The sequence below is a fragment of the Pongo pygmaeus genome, chromosome 9, assembly GCF_028885625.2.
Source record: "Pongo pygmaeus isolate AG05252 chromosome 9, NHGRI_mPonPyg2-v2.0_pri, whole genome shotgun sequence".
NCBI classification, from domain to species: domain Eukaryota; kingdom Metazoa; phylum Chordata; class Mammalia; order Primates; family Hominidae; genus Pongo; species Pongo pygmaeus.
In genome coordinates, this window is record NC_072382.2 from 61,282,064 (window position 1) to 61,296,774 (window position 14,711).

At 35.6% G+C, this 14,711-nt stretch overlaps 1 protein-coding gene across 3 annotated transcripts in view; it reads right to left on the reverse strand.

Moving 5' to 3' along the window:
* Positions 1–14,711, reverse strand: part of PDE3B (phosphodiesterase 3B) — a 221,748-nt gene that overhangs the window by 24,129 nt on the left and 182,908 nt on the right. For all 3 annotated transcript variants that reach the window (XM_054441644.2, XM_063671133.1, XM_054441643.2), the window contains 4 exons: positions 11,918–12,066; positions 10,986–11,123; positions 9,919–10,030; positions 7,650–7,763 (listed from right to left, as the gene is read on the reverse strand). In XM_054441644.2, coding sequence (XP_054297619.2) covers positions 7,650–7,763; positions 9,919–10,030; positions 10,986–11,123; positions 11,918–12,066 — 513 coding nt within the window. The remainder of the gene's footprint in view (positions 1–7,649; positions 7,764–9,918; positions 10,031–10,985; positions 11,124–11,917; positions 12,067–14,711) is intronic.

The following is a 14,711-nucleotide window of genomic DNA, read 5'->3' on the forward strand; positions in this document are numbered from 1 at the left end:
CCATCTCTATAAAAAATAAAAAAATAAAAAAATTAGCCAGCCATGATGGCATGCACCTGTAGTCCCAGTTACTCAGGAGGCTGAGGTGGAAGGATGGCTTGAGCCCAGGAAGCAGAGGTTTCAGTGAGCTGAGATCACTGAACTCCCGCCTGGGTGACAGAGCCAGACCCTGTCTCAAAAACAAACAAACAAACAAAAAACAGCATGGTACCAGCACAAAAACAGGTATTTGAACCAATGGAAGAGAATACCACATAATGGTCATCAGTTCAAAGAACAAATCACATCTTGTGGGATAGTACTCTTATCCCACAGGTTAGCTCCACAAAATATTTACGCCTAGCAGGAACCCCATCTGAATCTTAAAGATGTCATTCTACCATTCTCTCAGGTCTGATGTAGACTGATAAGGTTCATGGAAAGATTAGTAAACTCTGTGGGCATAAGCCCACTGCCACAATTTGCAGAAAAATTAGTTTCTTGATCAGATGCAATACTACCTATAATAACCTGATGGTAAATAAGGCAGTAAGTAAGTTCAAGGATGGCGATGGTGAAGCGCTATAGACAATGAAGGTAAATCTACATCCAGAATAAATGAGAACAAAAGCTGTCTCTTCCATAAAGGAAAGGGTCCAATGTAATCAACCTACCACCACCCAAATGTCTGAATATTCCCTCAGGGAATGGTGCCATATTAAGGGCTCACCATTGGTCTCTCTTACTGGAGAGCAAGGCACACAGCAGAGGCCTGAGCCAGGTGAGCTGTAGAGAAGAAGCCCACGGTATTTAGCCCATACATAATATCTCTATTCTTTCCATCTTAGGGATATGGTTTGGCTGTGTTCCCACCCAAAATCTCACCTTGAATTGTAACCCTATAATCCCCACATGTCAAGGGTGGGACTAAGGGTAGAGGTAACCGGATCACGGGGGCAGTTTTCTCCAGGCTGTTCTCATGATAGTGAGTCTCACAAGATCTGATGGTTTTATAAGCATCTGGCATTTCCCCTGCTTGCACTTCTCCTTTCTGCCATCCTGTGAAGAAGGTGTTTTCTTTCCCTTCACCTTTAGCCATGATTGTAAGTTTCCTGAGGCCTTTCCAGCCATGCCTCCTGTACAGCCTGCAGAACTGTGACTCAATTAAGCCTCTTTCCTTCACAAATTACTCAGTCTCAGGTATTTCCTTATAGCAATGTCAGAAGGGACTAATACACTTAGCTGTTGTGTGCATAAACCCACAGAATAAGAACTGGAGTTCATAGGGAAAGAGACTGATAGCTATAAGATAAGAGATCATTTTGTCCACCTGATCATCAAGAGCCTTCTTTGCAGTGAATGGCCTTTGGCAAATATTATATATTAGTGAGGGTTATTCATATATATATATATATAGAGAGAGAGAGAGATTTATTTTAAAGAACTTGCTCATGAAATTAAGGAGGCTGGCCAAGTCCAAAATCTGCAGGGTGGGCTGGTTGGCTAAAGACCCAAGGAAGAGCTGATATTGCAGTTCAAGTCTGAAGGCTGTCTACTGGCGGAATTCCTGTTTGCTCAGAGGAGGTCAGTCTTTGTTTCTATGAAGGCCTTCAACTGATTGGATGAGGCCCACTGGCCTTATGGAGGGTTATCTGCTTTACTTAAAGTCCATCAACTTAAATGTTAATCTCGTCCAAAAAATACCCTGAAGGAAATATTAAAATTAATGTCTGACCAAATATGTAGGTACTACTGCCCAGCCAAGTTGACATGTAAAATTAAGCATCACAGTAAGCATTCACATGGCAAACAAATATCCACCACTCTGGGAAGGTTAGCCATAAACCTCCTAACTAAAACACCTTGTCCAATTAAAAACTCCAATTTTAAAATATTTTTCCTTCTAAGTCCCAAAGCATCCAAGGAAGCTCTTAGCTACTGACCATAAATCAGTATAGATCCTTTCAGCTGGCCATGTCTCTTTCTTGACCAACTGATTCACCGCTTCACCTGCTCACTGGAAGGATTTACCTTATTACTTTCAAAAGATACCCTTGAGTGATCCTACAATGCTGTAGTTATCCACTTTCAGGAAGTACTGGCATATTGGGCAGAACTATTTACAAACCAAGGCAACTGGTCTTTCTCTTTAAGTCAACTGGTCACAGGGAATTCCCCACAAAGCTGTAACTATGGATTAAGGAAGAGGTACTGGAGTATTAGGAATAAATGTCATGGAAGTCTGAGCTTACGTTCTGGGCTTTTAGGAGCAACTCAAAACTAATATTGTAAGTAATTCTTCCCCTTGATGATCGAGAACTACTGCACATGACAAATTTATGAACTGGAGGATCAGAGGGCCCCAAGTTCATTATGGGCAGGTAACATGGTAATCTAGTGCCCGTGGCCAAGTATTCATATTCTACCAAAGTGCAACAACAATTTAGCCACTTTTACAGAAAGGAAAATAATTATCTGAGGAAAGCTGCCTGGTTTTGTCTCAAAACTCCATGTATTTACACTGTAATTATCTTGTAGTGGTCTTCTAGAGACTCCACAGGGGATCTCTATCTGCAAAAGACATTTTCTTTCGGCAGTCAGATGGAAAAATGGCAGAGTAATTTGCACAACAAGTAGAAATTGCTTCACATGCTTCTCTTGCTCTGGGTTGCATATACAGCCTTACAGTAGTATTTTGGAGCAATAGTACTCAGAAGTCATGAATTTGCCTTCAGAATCCAAAGAGCCCTTTATATAGAGAATTTCAAATATATCGGTTATCCCTCAACTCGGAGGAAATATCTCAACATGTCCTAGACCACTGGATCCCTAGTATACTTCAATGATATGATAGATCTCTGAATTTTTGTGCAATTTTTCTCATCTCTCATCTTCTGGCACTCTTATGAAGGCATCTAGGATATTTGTTACTTCTTGCCCAATGGAGCTATTCATCATTATCTCATCAATGTAATGGCTGACCTTGATAACTTATGGGAACAGACTAGATTATAACAGAGAATGAAAGGCTTGACATAGCCCAGAACTAAGACAATAGAAGAGTATTGTGATGCCTGCCAGATGTAAATATATGTCTTCTTGCGAATTTTGCTAAGAGTTATGGAGGAAAAACAACTCTCCAGATCAATTGCTCTGTGCCAAATATCACAAGTTAGGTTAACTTATTAAAAGAAGAGACCACATCTGGAACAGCTGTGGCAACTAGAGTAACCACCTGATTACATTGAGAATAATCCACCATCATTTTCCAGGATCTACTTATCCTGTGTAAAAGCTATGTAATTAAGTTGAACAGCAATGTGATGGAAATCACCATTCCTGCATCTATTAAGTATTTGATAGCAGCACTGATTTCTGCAACTCATCTAGGAATGTGGTATATTGCTTTTGGTTCACTGTTTTGCCAGAATGAGGCAATTCCTGGAGATTCCATTTGATCCTTCCTACAACGATGGTCCTCTTTCCGAAGATCAAGGAATTGATGAAGGGATTCTGACAGTTGCTGAATATGTTTACTCAAATTATACATTCAGAAAATGGGTGTGGTTCAGCTAACTACCATTATGAGATGAACCCAGGCCAAAATCCTTTTATCACCTAAATTCCATAAGCTCCTAACTCTGGCCGTAGGACCAGCATAGCATTTCACTCTCCAGGAATTAATGCTGAAATATATTTCTCACCACTGTGATAAGGGAGGATACTTCTTGGGGATAAAGTTAGGGATGGGTGATAAAATTGAATATGATCACCACGTTTCAACATCTTAACATTATGAGCTTCTGGATTCCTTCCTCTACAGTACACAAGGAAGTTTCAACAATTCTACTTCATCTGATGCCTACACTTTAGACAACTCATGAGGCAAACTGTTAGAGCCACTGCCAGTTGCTCAAGCTAATACACTGACTCCAGAATCTCTGGTAGGTACATCTTCCTTTCTCCCTGGTCTAATACCCTTAAGTCTATTCAGACATATATCCCCCAGGTTTCTACCAATATGAATTGGTAAATTATTCTGGTGTTCAGACTTAATACTTATTCCCCTAAGATCTGCAGGATTTAAGTTTAATTATGGGTCTCAAAGAAATGAGTGACAGTGGAGTTGGATTTAGAAGTGAATTATTTCCCTATAAATCAAGAATCTCAAGTGAGGTCATTACAGGGTTTTCAGGCAATCAACAAAAGGAGAAATGACTTGTTTCCCAGCACGAAGAATCAGCAGGATTTGGGGAATACAAGGCAATATTAATTTAAATCTATCCAAATAATCTCATTTCGATTATCAGGATCCTTTATTTCCCATTTGATATCTTAATTCTAACACAAGGAGTCTACTGAGGCCACAAACTCATTTGCATTGTATTTCAAGCAACTTCAGGATCAGACATTGGGTTTTATTTTCAGAAGGTATGATCCTATTACTATAAAAAATAAGGGTTTCTTGGCTGGGCACAGTGGCTCACACCTATCATCTCAGCACTCTGGGAAGCCGAGGCAGGCAGATCACGAGGTCAGGAGATCGAGACCATCCTGGCTAACACGGTGAAACTCCGTCTCCACTAAAAATACAAAAAATTAGCCGGCCATGGTGGCAGGGCGCCTGTGGTCCCACCTACTTGGGAGGCTGAGGCAGGAGAATGGCATGAACCCAGGAGGCAGTGCTTGCAGTGAGCCAAGATCGCGCCACTGCACTCCAGCCTGGGCGACAGAGCGAGACTCTGTCTCAAAATAAATAAATAAATAAAATAAATTTAAAAAAAATAAGGGTTTCTTTTAGGTCAGTCAGAGATGCTACCTGGTTCTCCAACCATTAATTACAGCCCTAAACTTGTCATTTATTTTCTATTAGTTCTCCAGTGCAGTGAGAATAGGACAGCACATCCCATGGTCCTTCTTGTCTTAGTTTTCATCATAATTTTCCATTGCAATAGCTATTTGGTTTCCCAAAGCTACTTGGTTTCCTTTCTTCTACAGATACTTGGCTCCATAACACTATGTATGAGAACTCGTAACACTGCTAGTAAGAACTCAGAAGAAGTGTGCAGCATGAGAGAGAAAACATATATTGTCTTAGAGAATACTATACCTAAGTCATTGAGAACAGACTGGAGATAGAAAAATGGTCATTAAGGGCATTGCCAATGAATGCTCAGAAGGAAATGTGGAACATGTTATTGGAAACTAGAGGCAAGGGAATCCCCGTTATACAGTAACAGAAAATTTGGCTGAATTAGGTGTTGCAGTTATGTGGAATACAAAACTTACAAATGATAAACTTAGACATTTAGTTGAGGAAATTTCCAAGCAAAGCGTTGAAGGTGTAGTCTGGTTTCTTACTGTTTATAGTAAATATGAGAGGAAAAAGAAAGATTGGGGGAGAACTGGTAAGCAAAGAGGAATAAGGACTTGATAATTCAGGAAATTCTCAGCCTATCCAGACTGCAAAAGAGACTAAAATTAAGAGAGTCGCTGTCAGTTAAGTGTGTTCTGCACAGAAAGCCAAGGTTGCAGAGCTGGATTGATTTTCACTAGTTCCTTGGAAAGATCAAAAGGTCAGGGTCAAAAAGAAATTTGAGGATGTTATGCTGCTGTCTTTAAAGAATGGGGCGGCCAGGCACAGTGTTACAGGCATAGGATCACGCCTGTAATCCTAACACTTTGAGAGGCTGAGGCGGGCGGATTGCCTGAGCTCAGGAGTTCCAGACCAGCCTGGGCAACATGGTGAAACCCCATATCTACTAAAATACAAAAAATTAGCCAGGCATGGCAGCGTGCGCCTGTAGTCCCAGCTGCTTAGGAGACTGAGGCAGGAGAATTGCTTGAACCCGCCTAGGAGGCGGAGGTTGCAGTGAGCCGAGATTAAGCCACTGTACTCTGGCCTGGGTGATTGAGTGAGACACCGTCTCCAAAATAAACAAAGAAAGAAAGAAAGGGCCATGAGCCAAGGAGTGTAATTGGAGGAGGCGAGGAAATAAATTCTCCTCTGGAGTATATAGGAGAAAAATAGTTCTGTTGATGCCTTGATTTTACTCCAGTGAAGCCTTTTTTTGGACTTCTGACCTCCAGAACTGTAAGATAATAAATTTGTGTGGTTTTCAGTGACTACATTTCTGGTAGCTTATTACAGCAGAAATAGGAAACTAATACAGACTTTTGGCACCTAGAAGTGAGGTATTGATGTGACAAACACCTAAAAATGTGGGAATGGCTTTGGAATTAGACAATGGAGAGGCTGAATTTTGAAGAGCATGATAGAAACCAGTAAAAAACCACCAATCAACATATTCAAAAGGTTCACTAAACATCAGGCAGGATTAATACAAAAAAATTACATGAGTACATCATAGTTAAAATGCTAAAAACCAATAGGAAAGAGAAAAAAGAACATATTATATTTATATATTATATTTCTCAATATGACCTAAGTCTTGACTTGTCAATAAAAACTGTGAAAGTCACAAGATTATGGAATAATACCTTCAAACATGCTAAAATATAAATATATTCTTCTAAGACAAAACGACATCTAAAACAAAAAAGTTGAAGAAAATTATGTCTAATAAAAGCACAGGACTGCTGGAAGGAATGAAGGGCACTAGAAAGAATAAATGCAGATGGCAGACAAAAATGAACCAGTGACATAAAGCAAATCCATTAAACAAATAATGCATACTTTAGGCTCAACTACCCAAATGTCAAAAGTAATATCAGTGGTTCAGTCTATGACATTTACATTGGTTAGTATGGTAATGTTATTTCTCAAGTATTGTTAACTGAGCAAATTCTGTCTTGATATATGTCAGTGCAGTGGCATAATCATGGCTCACTGCAGCCTTGAACTCCTGGGTTCAAGAGATCCTCCCACCTCAGCCTTCTGAGTAGCTAGGACAGGTGTGTGTCACCACATCCAGCTAAATTTTTTAAAAATTTTTTTGTAGAGATGGGGTCTTGCTTTGTTGCCTAGGCTGGTTTCAAACTCCTGGCCTCAAGTGATCCGCTTGCCTAAGCCTGTAGAAGTGCTGAGATTATAGGCATGAGTCACCATGCCTGGCCCTTTTAATAAGCTAGAATAAGAGAACTATAAATGTTATGATTCATTGTATTTATATAAACTATTATATTTATGATAAGGAATAGCATTAACTTTTTTGGAAGCAAAATTTCTTTATAAAAGTTTTTAATGTCATCATTGAAATACTTTGCAAGGCTTTTAAAAATGTTCTCTTTGGTTTTCGAATGTATGTATTTTAAATGTATGTGATGTACTTGAAACAAAAAAAAACCAAGAAGAATTTTGTTAAAAAAAACAAAGGACTAATTATCATAATATTCAGGATAGTGGCTACCTCAGTAAGGAAAACAAAAGAATGGGGGAAAGAAGGAAACATGATAGATCCCGCAGTACTGAATATTAATCTACCTCTTAAGATGGGTATCAGGTTTAAAAATTTTCATGTCATTATTATGCACCAAAACTTACACAGTAGAACTTGGGGATAAGTGGTTAAAAAAAACGTACACAGTCCTTCATATGTACTAAACGGTTACTTAATGAAAAACTTAAAAGAACAGAGGTAATGAAATGAGGAAGCTTGATTTACTATTCCTGATCAAAATAATTAACAGAGATTTGTAGAAGGAAGTACCTGTTTCATTTCCTGTTCCACAACCATTGTGGATCTGCTGTAAGCCAGGAACTGGCCGTGTTGTCAGATACCAAACTGCATGTAGCACATCTGTGGCATGTATACGATTGTGATCTAAAGTCACCAAAACGTTTTTCTGTTAGGTTTAACACACAACATTTAAAAAGTACAATAATTTCCTAGTCATACTATATCCTCATAAAAAACATGTGACAGAATAATTCCACACAATTGAATTTTATTTCATCTAAAGTCTCTTGATGTATTAAAAAAATTATCTTTTAAAAACTTTCCCATATACTATGAAAACATAGTAAAGGTGCCAAAGAAAAGGCAGGATAACCAAGGAGTATTGAAAGGCATTGGAAAATGTTCTTAAGGTTACTATTTTGTGGCTTTCAAAAATATCATATAGTGTCTGGATTACAGAGACCCATGTTTGCACACAAAACAGTTTTGTACACAGAACAGTTACAAATTCTGGTTACTTACATTTGTGTCCCCCACAAAAAGGTCAGAAACACTATGTCTCAGGCTTGCCACAGGAATTAAATACTAAATATGTGAAGGCATCCAGCACAGTGTCTGACACATCACATATGATCAATAAAACATCAATTTACTGAAATTCAACTACGTGAAAAGGCAATGTGGCATAGTGTAAAGAGTATAGGCTTCAGAAGTCAGATAGACCTAAAACTGAAACACTACTTTGGTATCTAGTTTTATAATCTTGAGAAAGATCCTTCTGAGTTTACTTCTCACCTATAAAAGGTAGATAATACAACTTTGCCAAAAAAGATTGAATAAGATAACCTAAGTGAATCTAATGATTGCAGTTAACATCGATATCCAATAAAAATTTAACACTTCAACAAATATTTAATGTATATGTACGCATTAGTAGATAAAATAATATTGTTTTGCCCATAGACATGACATGGTGTACACTGGGAACTTAATTATTATTAATAAATCACCACCTTTTACTAACCATTTACTAAGTGTCATGAATTCTGATATGTGCTTTACATGAATTATCTTATATTAGTACTACCTATGGAGTAGGTACTATTGTTATTCTCATTCACAAATTTTTAAAGTTTAGAAAAGTTAGGTCCAGAGACTATTTTCTTAACTAATATATCCTAACTGAAGCTGACAGTGAAGACTCCTTACCACCTCTTTCTTTTCATTCCATTTCCCTTGAAGTCCATCTTAAAGTATCCCTATGTTCCATTTATAAAATTCAACCACTTTTTTGAATGCACAATTTATAAGTGGAAATTACAGTATATGTAACTCACCTTAAATTATTAAAAATTATTAGTGAGTTATTATGCCAATTGAAGAATAATTCACTATTTATAGAACTAATTTCTCAAAAATGTGTCCACATGGAGGGAAACTGTAGACAATATATAAAGACAGTCCTATCTTTTTCTAATATGGAACTCAAATTATATTCAAATATAATATATAATAGCCATTAAATTATTCCATAAATCAGAACACAGTTAAAAACTGAAATTAGATGATCAATTTTAAACATTTTTAAGTGAATGATTTTCTGAAACTCTTGACTAACTTTTAAAAAGATAAAGTACTCAGGAAATTAATTTTAAAAATAGAAAGATGTATACTATATAACAACCAGGTGAAAAAGCAGATCATAAATATGTATCAACATTCTGACCACCTTTACAAAAAATAAATTTATGTAAGAACTCTTGGAGAATATATACCAAAATGTTAACAGAAAACAGACAAAATGTTAACAGTAGTCAGTTAAATCTAGGTAGTATAATACAAATTTTCTTTTTAAAACTCCATTTAAAAATTCTTCAGGCCAGGCACAGCAGCTGACGTCTGTAATCCCAGCACTTTGGGAGGCCAAGGTAGGTGGATCACCAGAGGTCAGGAGTTCAGGACCAGCCTGGCCAACATGGTGAAACCCCATCTCTACTAAAAATATAAAAAATTAGCTGGGTGTGGTGGTGGGCGCCTATAATCCCAGCTACCTGCGAGGGCTGAGACAGGAGAATCACATGAACCCGGGGGGCGGAGGTTGCAGTGGACCAAGATCGCGCCATTGCACTCCAGCCTGGATGACAAGATCAAGACTCTTGTCTCAAGAAAAAAAAAAAGAAAATTTCAAACAAGCAGTTTTAAAAGTGTTTAAGGGACCATCTGAAGAGAAAGATGATAAAGAGTTTCAAAACCCATATTATTTGAACTTAAATAATAAGATATATTAGTTAATACTTACAAGGAATGTCTCGATAGCCATTTTCTAATGCACGAAAATAGTTCATAAATTGTTGAGTGGGAATTTTAAATATTTCCAATAAACCAGTGTCTTGAAATAAGGTATACATAACCTAAATGTCAATTAAAATAAAGTTTACTTTAAAAATCAGAATTTCTATTTGTAGCTGAGTATAATGTTTTTGTGATTTGTATTTTGGAATGTTAACCATGTATTAATATATGTCTTTAAGTTAATAATTTATTTAAAACTTGCTTACAATTAATTCTTTCCAAAAAATCAGAATGGAAGATATCACCCTAAAGCCACTGAAAATTAAAGAAGGCTTACCATACATATCATGTCCCAATTTTTAAATTTTTCCATTCTTCTCCTTAGCTTTTTATTCCTAATTTACTGAAGGTCATGTGAATTCTATTCTAATCTAGTCCTGGGTATTAAAAAAAAAATTCAAAACAATACTATGTTTATCACATTTTTATCCCTAAGGACTTCAATTAAATGAACTTATATATTTCACAAAATTTATCCTTATGTTTTTGCATTTCATAAATAAGATATTAAAGGAATTAATGAAAGTAATATTTTGGGGCAGTTAATCTGATGCTGTTATGTGGACCCCTCAGGTATAACCCTGAGTCTGGGTGGTAAAATCAAAGTACTTTCCCACGGTTCTAGCATGAAACGAATCATCTGGCCTTGGGTAAAGTATAGGGAGTGCAGGTGAAAAAAATGAAGCTTAAATTTCAGTGGTTAGAACTAGACGATTTTTTCATAACCTTTTCAACCTCAACATTCAAGAAAATGTAAATCTGTATTATTTCTTTAGCATAAATTAAATCCCATTAATATGGTCAAATAAACTACTTGTCATATATATAATAGTATAATCTACATCTTATATATAATTGTTTTATGTATATATTTAATTTTTTCTGAAAAAAATAACTTAATGAACAATGTCATTGTTGAACTAATGCCTAAACCATTACATATTAGATTTTGCTTTTTATAAAGATTTAAGAAAAATTAATTTACAGTTAAAAAGTAGATATTTGAAAGCAAACCTGACTGAGAATCCTTCCTGATTTCTCTCCCATCTTTTCTACAAGTTCAAAAATTGGAAAATTCCAGTTGCTCATCTTTTCTATTAATGAGTCATACTCTTCCACTAAAATCAGGTCCAGTGATACTTCCTGTTCAATCTGTACATACATGAAAACAACAACTTTATTTTATCTTTTATAAATACTGTAAAATATATATTACAATAAGAACACTTAGGATTAAACATTAAAAAAAGTCAGTACTATTTTCTATAATGGTTATTCTTAAATATAGTCTCAACTGCCCTTCTAATTTCTCTTTCTAGAATGTTGTCTTCAAAAACTAAAAACATAACTCCTGGGCATAAGACTTATTAATCTTCTTCTATTATTTTTATGAATAAAAGTATTATATTTCCAAATTACTACACAAATCCAAAGTCTATTATTTTCATTTTAGTAGTTACAGGTGTCAAAGGGTAAGAAGAAAAAAAAAACTTATCCTTATATTGGCATTTATTACCAGGATAATTTTTCAAAAGAAATAGGTGTTTCTTTTCCCTAAAAGCCTAAATTTTGAAATTTAAGAACAAAACTATATTGCCATTATAAATACATTATTTTCATTGTTTTTTGTAACATGTACATATTCTCTATACCTTCACATACGCAAAAGAAAATATCAGAATAGAAAATAATATATTTTATATAAAACTAAATAAAATATGTTCATTTAAAACTGAATGCAGTTTGTTGCTTTAGGATGATAGAATTAGAACAAGTTACCGTATTATTTGTAACCCAAGCAATATTTCAGTTATAGTGACTTATCAGTAAAAAAATTAAAAAATACTATTACATTAAAAATCTTGTTCTGGGCAAAAGTAATGAAACCAGTACTAACAGTATTATATTTCACCTTAACATAATCATATTGAAAGTTTATCTTTTACATTTGTTTGCTGTTCATTCTGCGCCTCTTCTGTTAGCCAATTATCACCTTCCTGAAATAATTTTCTGCTGTCTTTCTTCTCTGTTTCCTCTTCTTGTTGAGTTTCCATAAGTTTGAATGATTCTTTTGAGAAAATGTTTTCTTCTTCACCTTTCAAAAAATATATATAGTAATACATAGAAGTAAAATGTGCCCTATATGTACAGCTTTACATGAAAAATAATTGTTAAAAATATTTAGATAAAGTGAATCATAATGGAGTTCAATCTAAATTATTTCATGATACCATTAAGTTGTATCTTCCTGTGCTATTTTGCCTAGATACCTTATGCTCAGGCAACAAAGACACTTCCTGTATTGGACTCACCTTTCATATCTACTCATGGATGCTAAGTGGATATTCTTTATAAAAGTGAGAAAAAGAAAAAGTTCCTATCAATAGAAATTTTCTTGCCAATTTGATATAAACAATTTCCAACATCTCTGAGTTGTAGATATAAAAATTCTAAAATCATAATTACAAATCAATAAGACTAAATCACATGTAAACTTTAAACCATAATATTATAAATGGTGAGTTATATATCTACCAATGTAATAATTTCTTTTCTCAAATCACATGGAAAAGAAGAGCAGTATTCATAGCTAAATAGCATTCATTCACGTGTTAAAAAACATTCATATTCATTCTATTTGTAATATCTTAAACAGGGAAATTACCCAAAACCTATCGACAGTAGAATAAATAACTTGTGGTATACTCACACAATTGATCACTACAGAGCAAAGAGAATGAACTACAATATGGATGGTACTTAAAAATGTAATGTTTAGTGAAGAAAGCCAGGCACAAAAGTATATACTCTCTGATTCTCTTTAAGAAAAGTTCAAAAGCATATGAAAGACAAAAAGATCATTATCTTTGGGGCATATGATTGGAAGGGGTCATGATGGGTAATTTTGAGGTGTGGGTAATATTTTGTTTCTTTTTTAAAAAACAACTTTTATCTTAGGTTCAGGGGTACATGTGCAGGTTTGTTATATAGGTAAATTTGTGTCATGGAGTTTGTTGTACAGATTATTTCATCACCCAGGTACTAGGCCTAGTACCCAATTACTATTTTTTTCTGATTTTCTTCCTCCTCCCACTCTCCACCATCAGGTAGGCCCCAGTATCTGTTGTTCTCCTCTTTATGTCCATGTGTTCTCATCATTCAGCTCCCACTTATAAGTGACAGTATTTGGTTTTCTGTTCCTATGTTAGTTTGACTCCAGCTCCATCCATGTCTCTGCAAAAAAACATTACCTCAGTCTTTTTTATAGCTGCATAGTATTCCATGATGTATATATACTACGTCTTCTTTTCTTCGCCTTTTCTTTTAAAAAAACTACCATAATCATTTATTACTTGTTCCACTATGGACATATAAGATAGAGCCCAAACTATACAGTAAAATAGAATCTGGATTCAAATCTAAATACTACTTATAGAAACAAGTCCTAGCCTCACTACTTCACTAGCTGTGATTTTTTTCATTTTATTTATTTTTTAAGTTTAGTGGTACAAGTGCAGGTTTGTTACATAGGTAAGCATGTAACAAAGGGGTTTGCTGTACAGGTTATTTCATTACTCAGGTATTAAGCCTAGTACCCATTAGTTGTTTTTCTGATCCTCTCCCTCCTCCCACCCTCCACCCTCTGACAGGCCCCAGTGTGTGTTGTTCCCCTCTATGTGCCCATGCGTTCTCATCATTTAGCTCCCACTTATAAGTGAGAACATAACAATATTTGGTTTTCTGTTCCTGTGGCTAAGGATAATGGTCTCCAGTTCCATCCATGTCCGTGCAAAGGACACAATCTCGTTCTTTTTATGGCTGCATAGTATTCCATGGTGTATATGTACCATATTTTCTTTATCCAGTCTATCATTGGTGGATATTTAGGTTGATTCTATGTCTTTGCTATTGTAAATAGTGCTGCAATAAACATACACATGCATGTGGCTTTATAATAGAATGACTTATATTCCTTTGGATATATACCCAGTAATGGGATTGCTGGATTAGATGGTATTTCTGTTTTTAGGTCTTTGAGGAATCACCACACTGTCTACCACAATGACTGAACTAATTTACACTCCCACCAACAGTTTATAAGTGTTTCTTTCTCTCCCCAACATCGCCAGCATCTGTTATTTTTTGCCTTTTTAATAGCAGCCATTCTGACTGGTGTTAGATGGTGTTTCATTGTGGTTTTGACTTGCATTTTGCTAATGATCAGTGATGCTGAGCTGTTTTCCATATGATTGTTGGCCATATGTATGTCTTCTTTTACAAATTGTCTGTTCGTGTCCTTTGCCCACTTTTTTATGTTTGTTTTTTCTTGTCAATTTAAGTTCCTTGTAGGTGCTGGATATTAGGCCTTTATCAGATGCACAGTTTGCAAAAGTTTTCTCCCTTTCCGTAGGTTGTCTGTTTACTCTGTTGATAGTTTATTTTGATGTGCAGAAGCTCTTTAGTATAATTACATCCCATTTGTCAAGTTTTGCTTTTGTTATGATTGCTTTTGGCATCTTTGTCATGAAATCTTTGCCAGTATCTATATCCAGAATGGTATTGACTCAGTTGTCTTCCAGAGTTTTTATAGTTTTGGGTTTTACATTTAAGTCTTTAAACCATCTTTAGTTGATTTTTGTATATGGTGTAAGGAAGGGATCCAATTTTAATCTTCTACGTATGGCTAGCCAGTTATCTCACCACCATTTATTGAATGGGGAGTTCTTTCCCCATTAATGG